The following is a 21,797-nucleotide window of genomic DNA, read 5'->3' as shown; positions in this document are numbered from 1 at the left end:
GCTTCACCTATTTGTCACTCCCTCTCCCCTAACTCTGGCAACCACTAAACCTTATCTCCATGGTTTTGCTTTCAAATCAATAACTTTTTACCTTAAGAAACTAGAAAAAGAAAAGCAGAGTCAATCCAAAGCAAGCATAATGAAGGAAATAAAGGCTAGAGTGGAAATAAATGAAACAGAGAATATAAAAGCAATAGAGCAAACCAATGAAACTAAAGCTAGCTAGATTGAGAAGAAGGGGAAGAGGAGGGGGAGAGGAGTGGAGGAGAGGGGAAGGGGCCAGGGAGAAAGAAGAATCAAATTACTAGAATCTGAAATGAAAGGTGGGACAAAACTACCAACCTTCCAGAAATAAAAAAACATTATAAAGGAATGTGTGTGCATGCTAAGTCACTTCAGTTTTGTCTTTTTGTGCTTCTGTGAACTGTAGCCCACCAGGTTCCTCTGTCCATGGGATTCTCCAGGCAAGAATACTGGAGTGGGTTGCCATTTCCTCCTCTGGGGATCTTTCAGACCCAGGGATCAAACCCATGTCTCTTATGTCTCCTTCAATGGCAGGCAGATTCTTTACCATTAGCGCCACCTGGGAAGCCCCTTTTAAATGAATATTATGAACAATTATATAACTTTTAAAATTTGTATAACAAATTAGATAACGTGATAAAGTGGGCAAATTCCTAGGAAGACCAAAATACCAAATTTGACTCAATAAGAAATAGAAATGCTGGGAATGGAACTTTAACTAGCAAATAGATTAAGCTAGTAATCAAAAACTTTCCACAAAGAAAAGTCTAGGCCCAGGTGGTATCATTACTAAGTTCTACTAAATGTTTAAAGAATTAGCAATCCTTTACAGATTCTTCCAGAAAACAGAACACTTCCTAACTCATTCTGTGAGACCAGTATTAGCCTGACACCAAAACTGCACCACTATATGTGAACAATGAGATTAAAACATTCCCTCACACCATATATAAAAATAGACTCAAAATGCCTTAAAGACCTAAATGAAAGATTTGAAACCATAAGCCTCCTAGAAGCGAACATAGGCAAAACACCCTTTGACATAAATTGTAGCAATATTGTCTTTGATCTCCTAAAGCAAAAGGGAAAAAAAAGCAAAAATTAGCAGTTGTGACCTAAAAATTTTGCTCAGAAAAAGAAACCACAAAACAAAATGACAATCTATGGAATGGGAAAAAATTCACAAATGATGTGACCAACAAGGTGTTAATATCCAAAATATACAACAGCTTAAACAACTCAGTATCAAAATAACAACCCAATCAAAAAATGTTCAGAAGACCTGAGTAGACATTTCTCCAAAGAAGACATACAGCTAACAGGCACATGAAAAGATGTTCAGTATAGCTAACTATTAGAAAAATGCAAATCAAAATCACAATGAGATATCACATGTGTCAGAATGACCATCATCAAAATGTTTACAAATAACTTGCTGGAGAGAATATGGAGAAAAGAGAACCCTTGAACACTGTTGGTGCGAATGTAAATTGGCGCAGCCACTATGGAAAACAAAATGTAGGTCCCTTAAAAAACTAAAACTACCAATTCCACTCACAGGTCCACATTTAGAAAAAACAAAAGTACTAATTAGAAAAGATGCACGCACTCCAACATTCATAGCAGCACTATCTATCTATCTATATTATGCACAATGGAATATTACTCAGCCATAAAAGAATGAAATATTGCCATTTGCAGCAATAAAGATGGACCTAGAGATTATCATACTAAGTGAAATGAGTCAGAAAGAGAAAGGCAAATCCCATATTATATCACTTATATGTAGAATACAACACAAATGAGCATATCTAAAAAACAAGTTAAGAGATGACCACTCAACCCTTTTGTTCAACATAGTGTTAGAAGATCTAGGCAAAATTTGCTTACTCTAAATCTCTGCCTCCTCAACTGTGAAAAAGAAAGAGCTAAGTAATAGCTAAGCCTCCTACCACCTCTAGTTTTCTCACACTGGACTTAAACTGTGCCTGATTTCTGAATTACAAACTCTTCCTTTCCCAACCATCAGGGAAGGAAGAGGGCTGGGAGAGGACAGCCACTTCCTTGTCATGACAAGAAACAGGAGAAACAGAGGACCACATGTCACTTTCACAAGTTGCTGCCTCAGCCAGTGACAGGTTTAGGTGCAAAGCACGGCTATAATTAGAACAGCAGCCAGTCCTGAGTGCTCCACCAGCCACAGGGAGCACAGCTGGATCTGCCAACAGCATGCACTGGACTCGGAGAGGCTCCTCTGGCCTTGAAAATGATCCTTCTTAAAAGGATTTTCCTCCTTCCTCAAGGGAAAGAAAACCCACTGATATAAAACCCCACTTGCCTTCCGGCTTCCCCTGTGACTGCCTCTCCAGCAGAGACAGAGCGTTGATAAATACAGGAGAAAGAAAACAAATCGTAAGTTGAGCCTGGTCACATTGGCCCTTGTGATATAGTTTTATTTTTAACTTCGAAGCACTTGAACTATTTCTGTTGAAGTTTTTTCTCCTTTCCCTACCTCCACGACAGAATTCGGTCCTCTGCAGCAGCCGATGCACGCCCAGCCACCTCCGGCAGTCTGCCTGCTCACAACCAAGGGACGCAGGTGCAGCACATGCTGACTCAGCCCGTGCTGGTAAGGTAAGATTTTTAGATGCAGCAGGTTCATCAAGGGGGAATTTAGAGTGGTGAACGTGGAAGCAGAGGCTGAGCTGCCTATCCCCTTTTTGCTCTGAGCAAGAGGGTTGTTAAAACAAATTAGTTACATATGAGGGAGAAAAGGTTGGCTCAGAGAATGAAACTGCTTTCATTTCATACGTGAACTCCTGCTTTGAATCTAAAATCTTAGAGCAGGAGATTACCTGCTTTCTAACAGTTTAGGTTCTTTCTTCTGCAATCAACCATAGTAGTTAGGTGGTATCCCTAAGCTTACACAGTACTGATGGGGGTTCAAGATAGGGGAGGTGGAGGAGATGGTGATAAAACAGATGAAAGGCCCAGAACCCAGAATTTCTGTTTTCTGAAGTCCAAATGTTGTGATCTTTCCCCGATCAACATTTGCAGTGTTAATTGCAAGTCATTCTCGTGTACTTTAAATTTCATCACCTGTGACACTACTGGTTAATTTAGCAGAATTGTATTTACTGTATTTATAGAATTGAATTATATATTTTTAAAATTCTGTCTGCAGAGTTTAAAACCTGTTTTTATTTAACAATATTTCCTAAACATGACTCATTGCTTCCCAGCTCTCTTGAATCCAAATACATGTGTGGAATAGAAGTGAAAGTATTTTACAAATTGAAAAACTTATACAGGCAGGTAAACCAAAAATTATCACAAACTTGAAACTTGCACATCCCGAGGGACAAAAGTAAAATGATTAATAATACTTGGAGAATCAAACACTTTAAAGTGTAGACGGGTTATTTCCAGCTTTGGGAATAACTTCATAGTGTTGCATGCACAAACAAATTGGCAGGGAGAAGGGAGCAGTGTTTATTTTCCTGTTTTCCTCTGGACCTCACTTTAGTGTGATAGAGTTAAAAGTTCAGCCAAGGACATCCTGGGAAGTGGCCTATGCAGCAGAAATGATTCTGTACGCTCTGAACTTTGCAGTGTACTGGCTATTGCCACCAATGCTAAGAAAAGGAGACCTACCACCAGACACCCTAATTCCTGGTTCCTTCCTGCCAGCCTCCATAACCTCCAGATGCATCCCATAACTTTGCTATCAGTGTCTGGGTTATAATTATGCCTGTTTGCTAGGTACAATCAAATGCACTGTGTATAATTGCCTCACTTCATTTTGTCAAGTTTTCCGGAGCACCAAAGTTTTCAAGGTGTATACTGAATACTGTCCTAGCAAGATGGTGTGTCAGCTTAGCAGTAACCAACCAGACCAGTTGACTCAGAGCTACTCCTAAATAATCCGGCCAGTCTGAATTTTATTGGCCAATACAAAACAGTAATTTTAAATACTGACACTAATAATACAAGCACCAGCTATGAGAATTAACTAGCTAATTAAATAACTAGAAAATTTAAAGGTAGATTTCTAGTGTAGGTAGAGAACTGCAGATGGTGAGGTTGAATAGATTTGGGGGAGGATGGTTTTTAGGGTATAATGAAAGGGCTGAAATCATAGCCTGAAAGCCCAGGATTATGGGACCATATGTGGGAATTTTCCTCGGCCAACTGGTTGTGTTAAAATCTCAAGAGGCAAAGGAATTATTTGAATATTTAACTTTATACATTTTCTTTCCCTAAAATTAAATATCTCCACAGCAGGGAAATAGATTAACAATGTATAATTAAGGTAACAAATTAGTAGGCTGGTTAATAGGTTAACAGTTAATCTCTGTTTTTAAACTCTTGACCTTGTCACTTCCACTAAAGTTAAAGCTCAGGAATAAATAATTATTGCCAGGGCTAGCCACATGAGGAGGCAAAATAGTTAGTCGCTGACATCATGTGAGGGATGCTGGGAGGGCCCCTTGTCTAAAAATATCTCCCTGACACCAACCCTGATTGTCTACTAACTTTATAGTAAAGAATGTGAAAGCTGTTATCTGTTAATCCCATTCTCCTTTGTTTGAGTCAGTGATTTAAATATACCTGCTGTATGACTTCTCACGACCTTCTGGCCAGTGACCCTCGGTCACCACCACTTCGTCGTTCTTCCAGGCTCTGTCCCGCTTTGCCCTTGGTATCATCTAAGCTGCCCACATGTCCTTGGCCGTTGTCACACAGGTAGCTCTGTGTGGTACTGTGGTTTCCACAGAATTTCTTAATAAACCTTCAAGGTGAAGTAGAAAACATAAAAGCATGTGATTAGAGTCAGAGACTCTGGGGGGCATGGGCAATGAGATATTCCTTCTCTGGGCTTCAGTTTCTCTAGTAGAAAATGAAGAGGTTAAACTAGACCCTTTTCATAACCCTTTGTTCTACAAGATCAGAAACTGCATTTTAAAAGGACTGCTTAGGTGATTCCTATGCACACTGACGTTTGCGAAACTCTAGAGCAGAGGATTTCTGGTTATCTGCCTGATCCAGATTTCTGATTCTGTGGCTGCAAGGGTGAAGAACAAGTGCTGTAAAGTCCTACAAACAGTCCTGGCAGCATTCGGAGTATCTGTCATAACTGGAATCCACAGTCTTTTCCATTCATAAGGCCACATTAACATAATAAAGTTGAAAATGTTTCTTTTTCTTCCTTTAAAACAAAACAGAACAACAACAAAAAACACATTAGCATATGTGCGGTGCGGTGCTGTGCTTAGTCACTCAGTCGTGCCCGTCTCTCTGAGACCCCATGGACTATAGCCCACCAGCCTCCTCTATCCATGGGGATTCTCCAGGCAAGAATACTGGAGTGGGTTGTCATGCCCTCCTCCAGGGGATCTTCCTGACCCAGGGATCAAACTGCCATCTCTTACAACCTCCATCTCCTACAGTAGCAGGCACGTTCTTTACCACTAGCGCCACCTGGGAAGCCCTTTGTGGTGAATAAAAGAGGCCAAAATTGTGGGAAATTAGGGAGATTCATATTCATAAAGGAATGAAGAAAGATTTTTTTTTTTTTACATAGGGGTTTGAGAATGATTAAACTGGCAGGGTATGTAAGATCCAGTGGAATGAGGGAGAACTTAAAATTGAAAGGCCAGCCAAGGGCTGTGGGCATGATGCAATGGGAAGAAATAAGGTCTGGACAAGGGTGGTGACCATGAGAATGACCTTCTTGGTAGAGAAAGGACAAACAGTTTAGTGACTCCTGTATACTAGATATGTTCGCTACTTTATCTCGTTTGATCCTCACACAATCCTATGGGTTATGATGAGGCCCATTTTATGGATGAATAAATTAACTTTAGGGAGATTCAGTAACTTGTCAAAAAATTACCCAGCAGAACATGTGTTCATTAATTTATTTTTATTATTTTTAATTTTTGGTTGTGCCGCACAGCTTGCATGATCTTAGCCTGACCAGGGATTGAAACTGTGCCCTCGGCAGTGAAAAAGCAGAGTCCACCAGACCACCAAGGGGTTCCCTCTTTAATTTACTTCAGATTGGGGGTATCAGGTGAGACCTCTGTGGAAGCAGTAGGTAAGGTAAAATCTAAATGGGGAGAAGAAGCGCATAAGCAATTAAGGAGCAGGGGTGAATTCTCTTGGGAGAAAGAACAAGTACAAAGTTCCTACAGAAGAATGAGCAAAAAGTGCTGGAACTAAGTACTCAAGGGCGAGAGGTGAGGTGAAAGAGGCAAGCAAGATGGAGGACCATGTGGGCCAAGATAAGGACACTGGACCTTATTCCTTGTGATAGGATGGGACCCTCTGAAGATTTTAAGCAGGAAAGTAGTGATCTAATGTTAAAAGTTGTTAAAATCACTCCTTCTGCTGATGAATACAGATTACAGGGCACAAAATGGGAGGAGTAAGACTGATTATAATTCTATTGCTCCAGACTGGATGAGAGATTATGGTGCTTGGACCGGGCAGTGGTGGTGGAGACGGAAAGAAATGGATAGATTTGCCAACTGCCTTTTCAGATCTTTCTCCCAGGCCTTCCCACCTAACCGGGCACTAGTTTCTTTGTGATTGGGGCACAATATCAGGCTCTTTTAGGTCTCACACTTGAGCTTACAGTACAATCAGCTGGTAGGTCTGATTCAGTAGTTCTGATTGGGTGGGGCCCAATACTGTACTTTTCTAATCAGTTCCCGGGGGATTCTGATTCTGTTGGTCTAGGTACCATATTTTAAGGACTATTATTCTAGCTGACTTGCCTTTGCTTATTAATTTACTTCTTTCTGAGTGATCCACAGAGCACCAAAACTTGCATCAAATAGTTTCTGCTCCTTTGTCAGGTTCTAAATTCTCCTCTATTTCTTTAAAAAAATATTCATCCCTTGAACTCATGTACTGTACTTGGTCCTTCTATTTGGTCCTTCTATCTACTCTTCTCCAGGCAAGAATACTGGAGTGGATTGGCATTTCCTTCTCCAGGGGATCTTCCTGACCCAGGAGTCAAACCCAAGTCTCCCGCACTGCAGGCAGATTCTTTACCAACTAAGCTATGCAGGAAGCCCCTATCTACTTGTATCCTATTTAAACTCCATCCAGTACAATTAGTAAAATCTAGTTCTATGTAGATCTCTCAACTATTTAAGCATAAAGTTTACATTGTGTCCTCTAGACAGGGGAACGTTAAAACATATTTTTGGGGAGAGTGTTTTGGCCAAACTTGAGTGAAGTTCATTTTTGAGAGGAGGGAATTACCTTTTCTGACAGGAAGCAAGAATTTAAAGGTGACTATAGGGACATGGAAATGTCACCCAAGTAACCATACTCTGTTTCAGAAACAGAATTTAATCAGGTTTTTCACAGTGAAGAAGTTCTATATGCTTTGATTTGGTAGATGTTTCATTTTAAATCTCAGACTCCATATGGAAGTGAACATTTTTAACCCCCCAAATTTTCCCTGTCACATTTGTATTCCCTGAACTGTGAAGGCATGGGACCTGGATGGTCATCTTATTTCTGTTCAGAAGGGCACCGTATGGGATGGCTTGAGAGGAGGATCCTCCCAAAAAATCATCATTGGGATGAAGGTGTTTCCTAATGTGAAGCATCCAGCTCCTCTACAATTTGGAAAGATAATACATGTAGACAGCTTTCTGCACCTCATCTGGAGGAAAAGAGGCTATTGCCTAACAGAGTATAGCCGTGGGCTCACATTCCCCCCTGATCATGGAGATGGACCACAGAGGTCTGTATGGATTTCCAATGGACACAGTGTGATGTAGTGGAGAGTAGAGTTTGAACTCAGACAGACTTAAGCTTCTTTGTGCCTCAATGTCCTTATCAGTAAACTGGAGATGGTAATACCCACCTCACAAGATTATTGAGGATTAAATGAGATGTTATATAAATGCACATGTTAAACATTGATATCTTATTTTCTCTTCCTGTATGACATCCAAAATGCAGAGAGATCACTCAATCTGGGCAAGTCAGACAAACCCCATGGAGGATAAGGATCCAGTCACTGCACTGAAATAGAAATTGGGAGAACAGGGTATCTCATATCATGAGACAACCTATGATAAATCTAACTTGGTTAACTTGAGGCAACATCAGTTGGCTCCAACCTAAGGTGATCAATCAGTTGTCAAAATTTACCTAGGACTAAGAGGTTTCCTGGGTTCAATCCCTGGGTCAGGAAGAACCCCTGGAGAAGGAAATGGCAACCCACTCCAGTACTCTTGCCTGGAAGATCCCATGGATGGAGAAACCTGCTGCAGGCTACAGTCCATGGGGTCACAAAGAGTCGGACAGGACTGAGTGACTTCACTTCACTAAGAGGTTTCCTGGGACCTGGGACTTCCAGTGCTCACTCAGAGAGTGTCTAAGGCAAACTAGCATGTTCGGTCACCCTATTTCTCCAGCAATAATTAGAATATCAACAATTTTGAATTGTCCCTTATCATAGTAGGAATGTTTTTGGAATGTTTTCCCCCAGCTATACAACAAAAGGTTTAGGTGTGATATTTTATGCCCTTAGGCTATATTTATCTTTCTCTTTTCCTTCACTGCCAAACATCTCCAATGAGTGGTCTCCACTTAGTGTCTTTCTGCTGAGCACATGTCCTCTCCCAAAGTCACTCATCTTGGGTAGCTCCAGAGCCTGGCAGAAGATCTTTAAATAGCAACATAAAGCAACAACAACAGCAACAGCATCTTTGTTGCCTCCATGCATTGCTTTTCTTTTCTCTTAAAGGGATAGTTTCAAATAACTTCGAAGAGATGGAGAGCAATAAGGTTCCACTACAAATGTTACTAGCCTCCAAACCACTGTTCCTAAGAACCTTTAATAATGCTGAAGGATAAGAAATCATTGGCAACAAAGACCTACTGTAGAGCACAGGGAATTATACTTAGTATTTTGTAATAACCAATAAAGGAAAAGAATGAAAAAATAGATATAGATATATATATAACAGAATCACTTTGCTGTGTACACAACATTGTAAATCAACTATACCTCAACTTAAAAGAGAAGAAATGATAGAGCTTAGGGTTTATTACTGTTGTCCCTCCAGCCAGACACGTGTCTGCCGATACACAGAACTAGCCAGGGCTGCTTTGCCCTTGCTGGGAAATGGGCTCAACTTTGTCAAAGAATCTGGCTGGCAAACATAAAGTTGGACATTCCTGGTGCTGTTAGCTTTTTTCACGTAGCCTTACTCCAGTCTTCTTTCCCACCTAAAACCCAACAGGGGACCATCAGTCATCCAGAGTCCATTCTTGATGAATGTCTGTCATGAATAGAAAACAGATGGTCTCATTCTCCCAGGCAGGGCCCAGGCCCTGCCAACATTGAAGTGTGTGCTTAATAGCTTTCTCCTCCACTCCAAACAAACACCAGATTTTGAATGGCCAAGAGTCCCACCTCACAGCTGAAATGCACATGCTCTGGCAAGAGCTCTTTGGGGACCTGCCGTGAGCACTGGCACTATCATCACTGTTCTTAACCTCAAGGTAGCATCGGAGGCCATCACTCACCCTTTCCGTTAGATCTGAAAACATAGTCCTGACTCTCTTAGCTCTCTGATGTTCCTTCTCTGGCTCTACTTCTTCTTGTCCCCAGAGTGGTCACACTTATCCTTGTACTTCATGGCTCAGATTTCTATTCTGTGTGCTCACTTCTCCAGTTATGGCTTCTTCTCACTTTTAAGTGGATAATTCAAAAGTCTGCATCTCTCTATTCTACTCCCTCATCTTCCCACCCACATGATCTGTCTTGACCTAAAGCAACTTGTGTTATACTCACTGGGCCCATCTTTCCTCCCCAAACATTTTCCTCCTTAGACCTCCATTTTTCTCAGAATTACACCCAATATTCTCTCTTCTTTATTCACTTTCCTGGCATCATCTTTGGCTTTTCTTCTTCCCCCATCTCAAGTCAGAAACAAAAATGTTACTTGTAACATTGTAATGTCTCCTGTCTGTCTCATCTTGTCTACTTCTGCTGTCATCTGTCTCACCATCTCAGCCTCCAGCATGTTCTCTATATGGTAGTTTCTAACTCCAGGTCCTTCTCCATCCTTCTACTACTACTGATTAATACCCCCAATTACAATGATAAATGGTTCCTTTTTTAAAATTCCCACTTGGGTTGTTTTTAATTAATTTATTATTATTATTATTTGTCATACCATGCAGCCTGTGGGAACTTAGTTCCCCAACCAGGTATCAAACCCATGCCCCCTACATTGGAAGTACAAAGTCTTAACCACTGAACCGCCAGGGAATTCCCAAATGGTTCCTTATTGAATACCAAAATTCCAGATGCTTGAACCTAATATTTACAAATTCACACAAGTCCACAATGGGAATTTTTGCCCCCAGGAGTGATCTGGAATATGGCGGGAGCCCACCTGAATGTTAAATTGTATGTCGAAAGATCAAGTGGCTGGGCTCTTGCATCCAAAAGATCTTTGTCTGAATCTATTCTGCTCCCTCTCAGTCCAACCCTCACAGTTCTTCCACTCTGCTCGGCACTCTCTCTCTCTCTGGCTGATTTATCTTATACTTGGCCCTGAACCTATTAATGTTCTGGCTAGCAGCTTCTCACCTGCCTCCTGATTCAGGCTATTATAGAGCATTCTGGCATGTTCTCTCTTTCCCACTTGCAGTGCACAAGTCAGATAGGGAATGTGTTAAGAATGTAAGTTTCAGAACACTCACTTCACTCAGGTCAGGGGTACAGCCAGCATCCATGGCAGTGTTGTCCAATAGAACTTTCTATGAAGATGAAAATATTCTATTCTGTGTTGTCCAATAGAGTAGCTACTAATCATATGGGGCTACTGAACACTTGAAATGTAGTATAACTTGAGGAACTAAATTATTAATTCTAGTTCATTTTGATTAACTTAAATAGCCACATGTGGCCAGTGGCTACCATACTGACCAGTGCAAATCTATATATGTAACAAGCATTACAGCTGATTATAATGAACAATAATGTTTAAAGCCACTTTAACAAGCAGTCTAGGTAAACCTTAAGCTCACTTACTGGCATATATAGTAGGTAACCAAAAAATGCTTGTTGAATAAATGGATGCAAGAATGAATACATGAATAAACTAGCATGCAATTTCCTTGAGATTTAAGGCTGTCTTATCTAAAACAAAAAAGTTAAGGAGGATTTTCCAGATTAAAGGAGGCTAAAAAGTCTTAAACAAATGTAAATCAACCTTACCAGGATATACTTCAGTACTTACAGATAATTAAGTATATATATGCCAGTAAGATAAAGTGTAATAATATCAGCAACTTATCTTCAAGTGGCTTGGCAAGAAAGTGTGTGTATGTTGAAAGAAAGAGAAAGTAAAAGTGAATCTAAGAAAAGCATATATGACTGTAAAACGGGGGGCCATGATACTTACCTCCAGGGTGATGGAAAAGTACCTGAAGTCATTTTGACCCCGGTTAAAGTAGATAAAATAACTTTTTCATGAATCATTCATATCTGTATTTTTATATTTTCCCCTAGAGTTATTATACAAAGCCAGAAGAAATTTGAAAGCTATGGTAAGTACCAGGTGCTCACCGGAACTTCACCTTTTAGAGGTCCAGGTGTGGCCTCATTTAGCCTGTAGCCCAAGCTGCTGGTGGATTTGTCCTTTTGGTCTAATGATATATATTGGCTTTTTGCTGAACCAGAGGTGCTAGAGCAGAACCTAGAATAAACCGACACCGAGTTGAAAAGCAGAGACCTGAGAAAGATTGATGAGCAAAGATTTTTAGTAAAACTTTATATATGAAAAAGAAAAAATCCAGCTGTAATATAAATGGCTAACACTTCCTTCATTCAGCAAATATTATTGAGTGCTTACAGTGATCCAGGCCCTGTGACAGGTGCTGAGGACAAAGATGTGAACAAAACCAGACCCACCGTGGGTCCACCCAGCATGCCCCCTGGTGGTTGATCATGTGAATGACAGAACACTCATTCTGGAATGTTACACTGCCACTATGAAGAAAGTTTGCCAAGAAAAATTTATAAAACAGCCTAGACATAACGTAATAGCAAGTTAAAGCAGGACTAAAAATTGTACTCAGAATATTAACTGTGCATAAATCCTACATAATCCACAACTCAAAAATAGCAGTTGTCAACTTTTTAGCCCACTTTCGTGTGTGTGTGTGTTTTTTCCTATTTTCAACACATTTAGTACATAGATAAACTACTGGAAAATAAAAAGTATTGATAGCTGTTATTTCTGGCTGTGGTATTATGAGTGTTTTTGCTTTCTTCTCTGTGCCTGCTCACTCAGTCGTGTCTAACTCTTAGTGACCCCATGGACTGTAGCCCACCAGGCTCCTCTATCTATGGGATTTTCCAGGCAAGAATACTGGAGTGGGTTGCCGTTTTCTTCTCCAGCTTTCTTCTCTATGACTTTCTGTATTTTCCAAGGTTCCTACAATCAGCGTGTATAAACAGGAAATAAGTCAATTAAAACTTAAATACTCGCAGACATGTAGAGCTTCTCTCCCAGCAGTCACTTGTTTTCTCTTTCCCCTTGCCTTTGGTGTCTCTAGGGTAGGACACGCAGGCCACCAGTGCAGCACAGACACTGTGAGAGATGCTTCAACCGTCACTGCCTCATGCCTGTGGAGCCCAGTGTCTCTTGCCCGGTGATAAACTGCCACCTGTCCTGCGGTGCTACCTTCCACATGTGCAAAGAGGCTGAGCACGAGCTACTCTGCCCTTTAGAGCAGGTTCCATGCCTCAACTCCGAATATGGCTGCCCCCTCTTCATGTCCCGCCACAAGCTGGCCAAGCACCTGCCAGTGTGTCCTGCCAGCGTGGTCTGCTGCTCCATGGAGTGGAACCGCTGGCCAAACGTGGACTCTGAAACAACGCTTCATGAGAACATCATGAAAGAGAACCCCGATGAGGAATGCTTGGACACAGCCCTGGCCCTTCAGGACCAGAAGGTCCTTTTTAGATCTCTGAAAATGGTAGAACTTTTCCCAGAAACTAGAGAACCCACGGAAGAGGAACCTCCTATGAATGGTGAAGCCAACTGGGAGGAAATGGGTGGAGCGGTGGGTGGGGAGGACGCTGGTTTGGTAACAGGCTGCTCTCTGTCAGCCATGAATGGGGAGGTGGTAGAGCTGAGTCAAGAAGAACGAGAGGCGTTAGCCAAAACCAAAGAAGGGATGGACCTGGTCAAGTTTGACAAGTGGGAAAATATGTTCAGCAAAGAGCATGCGGCCTCAGCTTTAATAAGCTCATCAGCCAGCAGTGACAGCAAGAGCAGGAATGGCCCAGAGAAACAACAGATTTCCAGCAGCAATAGAACAGTAGAGGAGGGAGATGCCAAAGGAAAAGAACCGCAGGAAGACCAGAAGCTGCAGGACTTTCATGCAGCCATAGAAAAGACAGGACTTGCCCCTTGGCAGGATGGTGTTCTGGAAAGACTAAAAACAGCTGTGGATGCAAAGGATTATAATATGTACCTGGTGCACAATGGGAGGATGCTTATTCACTTTGGTCAGATGCCTGCTTGTACACCCAAAGAGAGAGACTTTGTTTACGGCAACCTGGAGGCTCAGGAAGTGAAGACTGTTTACACCTTCAAAGTTCCTGTGAGCTACTGTGGGAAGCGGGCTCGCCTAGGTGATGCTATGAGTTGTAGGCCAAGTGAGCACAAGGCGGTCGATACTTCAGATTTAGGGATCACTGTGGAGGACCTGCCCAAGTCAGATCTCATCAAGACCACTCTCCTGTGTGCTTTGGAAAGAGAACTCAAAGGTCACGTCATCTCCGAGCCCAGGAGCATTGACGGGCTGTTCATGGATTTCGCTACACAGACATACAATTTTGAGCCAGAACAGTTTTCTTCTGGGATGGTGCTGGCCGACCTCCTAACCACCGCCAACCCAAACAGCAACGCGAACGGGCTCCACGTGGAGCTCCACAGTGAGTGTGTGACCAGGAGACACAACAAGAGCAGCTCTGCCTTTACTTTCACCTGCAACAAATTCTTCAGGAGGGATGAATTTCCCCTACATTTCAAGAACGTCCACACAGACATTCAGTCATGTCTCAATGGCTGGTTCCAACACCGATGCCCCCTGGCCTACTTGGGATGTACCTTTATTCAAAACCATTTCCGTCCCCCAGGGCAAAAGGCAAAAGTGATCTACAGCCAGGAGCTCAAGACCTTTGCCATCAAGCCGGAGGTTGCTTCAGAACTGAGTGAGGGAAGGAAGAACAACCATTTCTCAGGTCGTGAAGGAAAAAACCAGAATTCTCTAACCAGCCTGCCCCTGGAAGTCCTACAGTACATTGCCGGGTTCCTAGACAGCATCAGCCTGTCGCAGCTCTCCCAGGTATCCGTGCTGATGAGGAGTATCTGTGCCACTTTGTTACAAGAGAGAGGGATGGTCCTCCTGCAGTGGAAGAAGAAGAGGTATTCCCATGGAGGCACCTCCTGGAGAGTTCACAGACAGGCAAGTAATTCACTTAGTCATTCACTTCATTCATTCAGCAATTATTTACTAAGAGCCTTCTATGCACCAGCAGTGTACTAGGCACTGGGATTGTATTAGGTTACTAGGAATGAGACACAGTCTGTGAGCTCAAGGAAGCCAGCCTAGAAGAGGAGACAGACCCATAAACATAAAAATAGTAATACAGATGGTCGTGTCTATGTATCTCTGTGTATGTGTTCAGAATATCTGCTGTTTGCTTCTATGATCCATTCTCCATCGTGACCTGTCCCCCAGGAAGCTGATCTCTGCAGACTACCTTAACCTGGTCCCCTGCCCTCCAGCTTCCAGGTGGGCTAGTCTAATGGGAGTGTATCTAATGGGAGATGGGCAGGTGGGAGAGGCTGACACAGGTGTTCTTCTGGCTTCCTCTCTGCATGCATTTTCCCCTTCTCAACACTTTGCACTGGCCTTGTCTCTCCACTAAAGATAGCTGTATCTGATGGTTTTCTCCATACAGTTACCCATTCTGGATTCTAATAAACTCCTCCTTCCTATTCAGGCCTAGAGTTGTAACACTCAAGATTGTTACTAGCCTGGGTACTGCACTAAATCTTCTGGTTTTCCTATACACTGCTCACACATTTGTGTATCATTCCTTTTTAAAATTCTCGTCAGAATACCCAGTCTGAGTGTGGCTTCTGTTTTCTGCCTAGACTCTAATTGATACAATATGCCAACAGATTCTCCTCAGACGCATGTCAACTAATTTTTGCTGTTGTTGAATTCATTTTGAAGTTCTAAAATAATTTGGTCCACTGATTTCCCCTGGTTCAAATGCTTATTTAATTTTTAAAATATTGTATAAATCAAAGAATCTTTCCTCTTGGAAAAGTTTATTCCCTTTTCCCGATAAAGCTAGGCTTGCTTAACTGTAAAGTTCTATTAACTTGTACCAAATAGAAGTGAAACTCCCAATTCGTCATATCCAAAGTGCCCTTAGCACCCTTTCTTATGGTACATGTATTAGTAATGTGAATCACAAATGTATGATGCCCATTTAGGTCATTAATTCTAAAATCTCACTGTTGACTTTATTCCCAGTATGTGGGTGTATGCAAACTGGCATTGGGGAATTAGGAAATGTTTACATCTATTTTTATTGATTATGTCTAAAACATCTTGCATGTTTTCTATTATTTATTCCCTGAGCAGTCTTCAAAAAGTAATTATCACACTCTCCCTTATGAATCCAGGCCTGCAATCATGTGTTAAGTAACTGCCAACTGACCATGTGTTAGGAATATACATGAATGAGACTATGATCCTGCCTTCGGGAACTGTATAGTCTGGAACTACCTAATATCTTCCTCTGTAAAATCAAATGCAAATAATTTAATTTACATACTAGAAATTTCATTATTTTCTGACTAACAATTTTCCCAATTCAGTCATTGCTGACAACTCTTAAATATCATTCAGGACAAACTAATTTCCTTGTAGAAAGGAAGAAAGAGAATTCAGTTGGAGCTAAAGGATACCCATATTAAAATGGCTTTTTAAAGTAAAAAGGGAAATAGTTCTAAGATCCCAGGGCACATTTTTTTATATAAGAACAATGACAAGAAACTGATGATGAAGTGATAAAGTTGAAGAATATCAGGTTATGCCTATCTTCATAGCCAGATTTTAAAACTAGTTACTTTGGCACCATCCTAAGTGCCAAAGGCCAGCAGGGCTTTGAGTACCAGACTTTTAGATTTCTCCTAAGGATTCTGTTCTAGTGAGACTCTTATTAATTATCATACTTTAATTTTAAGCAATATAAAACCAACTTAAAATATATAAATATAGAAAGAAAAGAAAGTGAAGTTGCTCAGTTGTGTCTGACTTTTTGTGACCCCATGGGCCATACCCTGCCAGGCTCCTCCATCCATGGGATTTTCCAGGCAAGACTACTGGGATGTATTCTTTTTTTTTTTTTTTTAAAGAAATACTTTTTAATGATGTATAATCAAGGAAGTGCTGCTGCTGCTGCTAAGTTGCTTGAGTCGTGTCCGACTCTGTGCGACCCCATAGACAGCAGCCCACCAGGCTCCTTCATCTCTGGGGTTCTCCAGGCAAGAATATTGGAGTGGGTTGCCATTTCCTTCTCCAGTGGGATGTATTCTTTATACATAAGAATATTCTTTATATGGGTATTCTTTATATGTATAAATGTATTCTTTATACATAAGAAACTTTACACATAAATTTATACATAAAATATAAAGGGAATTTATTGGCCCATACCTAAAAAGTCTAAAGATAATAGGTTCAGGTATGGCCTGATCTAACTGCTCAAAAATGCCCCCCAAATGACCTTTTTACTATCAATTCTTATCTCTACTTCCTCACTAGTGACTCCACTCTAAGACACAGTTCTCCCTTCGTGGTCCATGGGTGCTGTTAGCAGCTCTGAGAGACAATAGCTTCCAAATTTAAGCACAGAGGGGGAAAAAATGAATATGCTTCCTGATATCTCAGACAAAAGTTCTGGAGTAGAGTCTCACTGGCACTGGTTGTCTTGATTTGAATCATATGTCTATTCTAGAATTAATCACAGTGCTGGGGGGTGGGATGGGGTGAGGGTGTATATCAATAAGCAGATTGTATTAGTTGGTATTAGCCATTTTTACACATGTGGCTTGCTGGGAAGGTTATCAGTTGGAAGGGGGTCTAGGAGTCGGATGCTGGAGAAGGGACTAACACATGCATGCCGCAGTCACTAAACACTCTGGAATCTGAGACCAGGAAGAACAGAAAGGCATTTCTTCAAATTATTTAAATAAAGCTGACCTGAGGGCATCACTCTCAGGGTTTACTTTCATGCATCTCTCTCCTCAGATTTGGCAATTCAGCAGCCTCTTCTCCAAAATCAAGAGTTGGGAGTTTAATGAAGTTGCCTCCATGTCTGAGCACCTGAAATCCTGTCCCTTCAATGTTGTAGAACACAAGACTGACCCGATTCTTTTGACCAGCATGTGTCAGTCCCATGAACAGACCCGAGAGACCTTAGTCACCACCTTTAGAGCCAGACCACGAGGAAGACACACCTTACACTAAAGACTCAAAAGCCACCATTCTTGGATTCCTATTCAGAGTTACTGAAGTTGGACAGAGCGTGATTTTGAGGACTTTCTTCTATAAATTGCAAACGTTATCTAGGTGTTTTCGAACATGAAATGTCCTTCAGAACCTGAGTAGCTGCATAAGGTGGAAAAATTTCCTAAGCCATGGCTTGTATAATTGCTATAGCGCCATACTGATAACTAACAGCTTCCCTCCCCCTACTTTTTTTTCTAAAATAAATCCATCTGCAGAGTAAATAGGTAACTTGAGGCCATTTAGAAGATGAGCCTAAGACCTTAGGAGATGAGACAGCAGTGAAATTCCATAACCAGCATAGGCCTGTGCTTTTGTGGAGAACTTTTCAGTTTATGAGCGCTTTCAACGATATGGGGCAGAGGCAGTATAGGAAGAGGGACTGAGATGCCTCCCAGGGCACCCAGGGTAAAAAGCACAGTCTGAAGTTTCTGGAGCTGGAGTTGTCTTGACAGCCAAGTCCAGGGCTTCTTTTAGTTACCCCACTGTCTCTAAGCCCAGGCAGTTCAAACAGTCCAACAGAATAGAGACCTAGGCTAAGCACAGCAGCCTCAGAGACACCTAAAGTCGAACGGTAAGAGGCAGAAACGAGGTCACAGAATGAGGTGGTTGTGTAGAATCTTGGCAACATATAGAAGGACAGCCTTGAAAAATGAGATGAATCCAGAAGAGATACTATATGTATGAAGAAAATTAGGACAAAAATCACAGACTGCTTTTGAACATTTTAATAGTGACTTAAGATTCAAGGTTCTTTTCCTCTGAAAATTGTATTCTCAGTCTGGATTAAGGAGAGCCCAGGTATGGGCCAGCACCATTCTGGGCTATGTGAAATGATCACAAGACACTAACCCCAACTTCAGTGTCATGCCAGAAGACACAGGGTAGCCCAAGGAGACCACGCATATGGAAAAGTCAGGCCCACCATAGGTCCTGTGTACCAGTCACTAGGTCCTAGATGCCACTTGAGTATTCCATGGGGAATCTTGAGAAAGAAGACATCTGACCATAGTGATTCCCTGTAATTGCTCTTACCTCTTGCTGGGCATGACTTCATTCTGTGAAAAATAGGTGACACTTCTGATTTTTGGTAACAAATAGTCAAAACTTATGAGAATGAAAGTAAAATAAAAATACACAAGAGAAACTGGTATCCCCCAAAGGAGGGTTTCATGGAACTATTGACACTGTAGACTGGATAATTCTTTGTCATAAGGGACTGTCCTGTGTTAGAGGATGTTTAGTGACATCCTTGGACTCTACTCAATAATACCAGTAGCTCCCCTACTGCTTTAACAACCAAAAATGTCTCTGGAAATATCCTCTGGGAGCAAAATCACTCCTGGTTGAGAACCACTGCCCTAATGAATGACATGCCAATAGCAGTAAGTCGGGTAAGTTTTAGTACAGCAAATCCTTACCTCACATAACCATCTATAGTAGTCATTGGTTTCATGCAGCTCTTTATTTACCAAATAGATTTTAGACACATGATGATTTTAAGTTGGGAACCAAATGGAGCTAAGTTTGTTTGATGTGGCTTCACACATGCGGCTGGCTGGGAAGGTTATTAGTTGGAAGGGGGTCTAGGAATCGGATGCTGGAGAAGGGACTAACACATGCATGCCGCAGTCACTAAACACTCTGGAATCTGAGACCAGGAAGAACAGAAAGGCATTTCTTCAAACTATTTAAATAAAGCTGACCTGAGGGTATCACTCTCAGGGTTTACTTTCATGCATCTCTCTCCTCAGATTTGGCATGTGCAAAAAAATACATCCTATCAGGTCACCAGGCATAGCTGAAGCCAGGATGGTTGAACTGCTTATTCTGTGTTTATATCCCTCTCACCTTAATTGATGCCATTTTCCTAGCAATTGTCAGCAAGTAAGACAGAGGGAAAAGGGGGATGGGTACTGTGGAGAAGCGGAGAACAAAGAATTTAACCAACAATAAAACAGTCTAGTCGATATGAAGGTATGAGAGCAAGTGCCAGAGTAGAAGTACCCTCATCTTTCATTCTAATGTGCCACTTGGTACTAGTCAGTAATGTAACTCTACTTTTCCTAATCCTTATTGTTTGGTTTATATTTCACATTTGTATATAGTGTGCCATTTTCTAAAAAATATAACTAGAGTGTGAACTAAGGTATTATTCAGTGAAAATGAGTAACTGCAACAACAAAACAATAAAGTGGGGGGGAAAAAGGAAGAGTTCCCCAGGGATCAGTTCCACATTTTTGTAATCTAGTCCTTCCTATATGAAGAAAGAAAGCTCTGAAAATCCATTCTGGGGTTTTATTTTATTAGAAAAAGAAAGCAAGGGGAGCTGTAGACTAAGGGAGATGAAAATCTGGGGCTACTGTGAGCCAGATGAGAAGTATAGAGAAAGAAAGAGAGCAGAGGGCTCTTCCTTGACAGTCTGGGCAGCCCAGGGTTCAGGAGGGCAGGCAGGAGAGTGACTGCACCTCTCTGTGGGCCCCACCATTCCAGGTACACTTTACTTTCCCAGTTTCTATCTAAAGTGCAACATCGAGCGGATCAACATCATCAAACACATTTTATAAGGCAACAAATTATATATGTAGCAGGAAATCAGAGTACTACAGGTATCCACTAGCCTATACAAAAAAGCACATTTTATGGTGAGAGGGCAACTGGAGAAAAAGGAAAGCCTTTTAGAGAGACAGTGATCTGATTAATGGGATGAAGCTACAGTGAGCAGCATGAACAGCAAGGATTATATGACAAAAGCAAGATAGCTAGAAGTGGCTTCAGCTTAAGAATCAGCTAAGGAGAGTGAAAGGGGACTGTGGACCCAAGAATAAGAACCTGGATGGGGGAGGTGTCTGTGGACAGAGCCCTTGAAGAGTATCACACCAAAAAACCCAGTCCAAAGTAGGGATCAGCTGTATGTGGAGGTTAAGGTCCGTGGAACCCAGGCAGAAAGGATTATTGCCTTAAGGACCTGGAAAAGAAGTTTTCGTCTTATAATGAAGGAAAAAGTGAAAATCAAGGTGGAATTTGGATGTAAGAAGAAAATCACTGCCAAAGTATGATCTATGTGTGATGTCTAATCAAACTGAAGCAAAGAGTGAGATTGTATGTACCTAGTGTGACTTACCTCTATACCCTGGAAACCCCAATATCTCTACAGGCAAAAATAAAGGCTGTTTTGTACTCTGAAAGTCTAACTGGGTGAATCTTGCAAGTGAGGTATAGAGACAGATGTGTCTCACTGGCACAGAAGTCACTGTGGAAACAAAGGAATGTGTGTCTTGAAGAAAAGCCAAGGAATGAGCCTGAGGGATGCAGTGCTCTAAGCACATGGGCAGCTCACCAATGAACTCTAAGGATTTCCATGAAGTCTTGCCACAACTATGGGTCTCAGTCACCAATCCTAGCTCTTCCTTGATCCCACTGTCTTCTCCATCTTTGAAAGCCGAACCCAAGTTTAGATACTGGTTATAGCACAGACTTCAAATTCTTTACCATCTAAGCCACCAGGAAAGCCCCCATTTTCTACCAACTCTATACCAAATCCTGACTTTCATTTTGATTTGATTTTGTTTTGCCTAGGACCTCCTATTCTGGATCTTGCCAATCCCAATGGCTTGGAGTTAGATAAACTCACTGCGTTCTGATCTCATCCCCATACTTTGCTTGATGACTTGTTTTTTGCCTATCACTGGCTGTCCAAAGGTCCTAACCTCTTCTATCAGCCTCAGCCCTGTACCACAGAGAAAATTCATGTACCACAGAGAAACTCAATCTACCTTCTTACATGTCCATTGATTTCATTCATCCAGCTACAGGGAAGCCTAGACTTTCTTTAGTAGAGGCCACTATCTTTGACTCTAAATCCTTTTATCACCTCATTGTTCCCTTTTGTGCTTAGTTGCTCAGTCATGTCTGACTCTTTGCAACGCCATAGACTGTAGCCTGCCAGGCTCTTCTATCCACGGGGATTCTCCAGGCAAGAATACTGGAATGGGTTGCCATGCCCTCCTCCAAGGGATCTTTCCAGCCCAAGGATTGAAGGCAGGCCTCCACACTGCAGGCAGATTCTTTACCATCTGACCCACCAGGAAAGTCCGAGAATACTAGAGTGGGTAGCCTATCCC

The 21,797-nt window shown here is 41.7% G+C and overlaps 1 protein-coding gene and 1 long non-coding RNA gene across 7 annotated transcripts; one reads left to right on the top strand and one right to left on the bottom strand.

Moving 5' to 3' along the window:
• Positions 1–2,232: 2,232 nt before the first annotated feature.
• FBXO40 (F-box protein 40) lies at positions 2,233–20,861 on the top strand. 6 transcript variants are annotated; one of them, XM_081571812.1, is made up of 5 exons: positions 2,233–2,436; positions 2,548–2,653; positions 11,582–11,619; positions 12,631–14,550; positions 17,416–20,861. In XM_081571812.1, the coding sequence occupies exons 3-5, from the start codon at positions 11,617–11,619 to the stop codon at positions 17,632–17,634; spliced, it is 2,142 nt and encodes a 713-aa protein (XP_081427938.1). In that variant the 5' UTR covers positions 2,233–2,436; positions 2,548–2,653; positions 11,582–11,616; the 3' UTR covers positions 17,635–20,861. The 6 variants fall into 6 exon arrangements, with proteins under 6 accessions (XP_081427938.1, XP_081427942.1, XP_081427937.1 ...); XM_081571816.1 differs by having other exon boundaries at positions 12,631–14,554; XM_081571811.1 differs by having other exon boundaries at positions 2,548–2,658.
• On the bottom strand, positions 3,204–9,284 carry LOC145538924 (uncharacterized). Its single transcript, XR_014077330.1, has 2 exons — positions 8,250–9,284; positions 3,204–6,997 (listed from the first exon to the last, which is right to left on the bottom strand). It is a non-coding gene; the product is annotated as an uncharacterized LOC145538924 (long non-coding RNA).
• Positions 20,862–21,797: the final 936 nt, after the last annotated feature.

Source organism: Giraffa tippelskirchi, chromosome 2 (assembly GCF_054371585.1).
Source record: "Giraffa tippelskirchi isolate mGirTip1 chromosome 2, T2T-mGirTip1v1.2.pri, whole genome shotgun sequence".
Lineage (NCBI taxonomy): Eukaryota > Metazoa > Chordata > Mammalia > Artiodactyla > Giraffidae > Giraffa > Giraffa tippelskirchi.
Note: the sequence above shows the minus strand (reverse complement) of the source record. Positions and strands in the feature narration are given on the sequence as shown.

Excerpts from the sequence above, each read along its gene's own strand:
- FBXO40 (XM_081571812.1), top strand. Across the intron at positions 14,551-17,415 it reads CCTGGAGAGTTCACAGACAG|ATTTGGCAATTCAGCAGCCT; the intron begins GCAAGTAATTCA and ends CTCTCTCCTCAG.